Source organism: Amphimedon queenslandica, unplaced genomic scaffold (genome assembly GCF_000090795.2).
Source record: "Amphimedon queenslandica unplaced genomic scaffold, v1.1 AMPQUscaffold_9783, whole genome shotgun sequence".
In the NCBI taxonomy this organism is placed as follows: Eukaryota; Metazoa; Porifera; class Demospongiae; order Haplosclerida; family Niphatidae; genus Amphimedon; species Amphimedon queenslandica.
The window spans coordinates 2,688-4,269 of NW_003549945.1; the positions used below are offsets into that span (position 1 = coordinate 2,688).

At 36.4% G+C, this 1,582-nt stretch overlaps 1 protein-coding gene across 1 annotated transcript; it reads right to left on the reverse strand.

Annotated features, from left to right (window-relative positions):
• Positions 1 to 8: 8 nt before the first annotated feature.
• On the reverse strand, positions 9 to 1,200 carry LOC105315525 (heat shock 70 kDa protein 12A-like; the record flags this gene model as incomplete). The annotated part of the gene is made up of 3 exons (XM_020006506.1): positions 590 to 1,200; positions 338 to 547; positions 9 to 293 (listed from the first exon to the last, which is right to left on the reverse strand). Coding segments are annotated over exons 1-3 (837 nt in total), but the record flags the coding sequence as incomplete, so codon positions are not given.
• Positions 1,201 to 1,582: the final 382 nt, after the last annotated feature.

A 1,582-nucleotide genomic window follows, 5' to 3' on the forward strand; every position in this document is an offset into this window, starting at 1 on the left:
TTATTGACAGTAGTACCTCCCCAGGTGTTACCAGTTGATGGTAGTACTACACTAATTCTCCCATTACTCTTATCATGTACAGTAATATCAACTGTACCTCCTCCTATATCAACTACCATATATCTCTGTGGAGGTGTTCCTGATACTTCTGACTGATGCTGTGCATATATAGCAGCTACTTCTGGTTCTAGAGCTAATGATAGCTTCTCAGGATTAACCTCCTCTGGACGTGGTAAAGGAGAATCAACTGGAGTGAACTTTGTTATACCAGGAGCATCAGAAGTCAGACCAGCCTATCATATTAACATAATGAAATACAAAGCATGTATTAGGTTACCATATAAGCAGCTTCTCTCATCATTCTTCTTGCTCTTGCTTTCCATATAGCAGGAACAGTAATGATCCAATCAAAATCAGTTGACTTATAGTTCCCTTTGAGATGATCAGTCAGTAGCTTCTTGAGGTGTGTTAGTATAAAAGCTATAACTTCAATGAGATAATAAGATCCACCAGTGAATGAAGAGACTTCAGTAGTGCGATCTACTAACTGATATTAATAAAATATAAATAACAAACAACATGAACTTACTTTATCTCTTTTTAGTAAATTCTTTATTCTTTCAAAGTAAATGAAGTTTTCGGCATCATTTTTTAAATCACTGTACTCACTTTGTGCTATATGGCCAATCCCAATGACTTTGCATTGTTGATTCTTCTGGTCCTTTGTGATTAGTATAGCATTAGGGACTCTTTCATAAGTTTTGTGAAGTTTTACCAGTCTGATCTGCCCTTCAGTTGGAGTGGTGTATGCTATTGATACTGATGATGTCCCAAAGTCAATGGCTGCTATACAGTTGCTTTCTGTTAGTCTAGGGATTGGTGTCTGTATCTTCTCAGCTCTTGCCAGTGGTCCCTTAGATAAAGCCATCATCAGTATAAGTGTGATATAAGAGAGGTAGAAGAAGCGAGAAGAAGGAAGCTGTTATTCTGTATAGATATCATGTGATTAACTTTTGTTCAGCTGGCAGCAGGGCTGAGCAGGCAGCTGTATTATTCTAGCTTATCAGCACACTGTGATGTCAAGTTGTTGATAACATTCCCACACCTGCACCTTTTTATCAACCAGCATTGTGTGCATGCATACAAGCATGATGTGAATGGGCTTTAGTCATAGAATTGTTGTTTTTTGTATCAAAATCCCCAAATTTTTGTCAGTCAAAAATTTTGTCAAATTTGTCAGGCATTTTTGTTTGATGAAAATTTTGACTAACGAAATTTTTGCTTCATGTGGGTGGCATGCGGATTTATAACAAAAATGACAAAAATTGTATTGGCAAAAATTAATTTTAACAAGAAAGTAAGATTTCTATGAAAACTACAACTGACCAAAATTTGGAGCTATACTGTAGATCTGTGGTATGTGTGTGATTAATGTGTTGTGTATATGTATGTAAAAAGCCCTATACCGCTTAAAATTTTGAAGTAGCCAAAATAAGTTAGATTCACAATATTTAGTACAAATTATGACTCAAGGTGGGTTCTCAATATGACGCATGCACGTCTGTCACGACTGGAAGTGCTG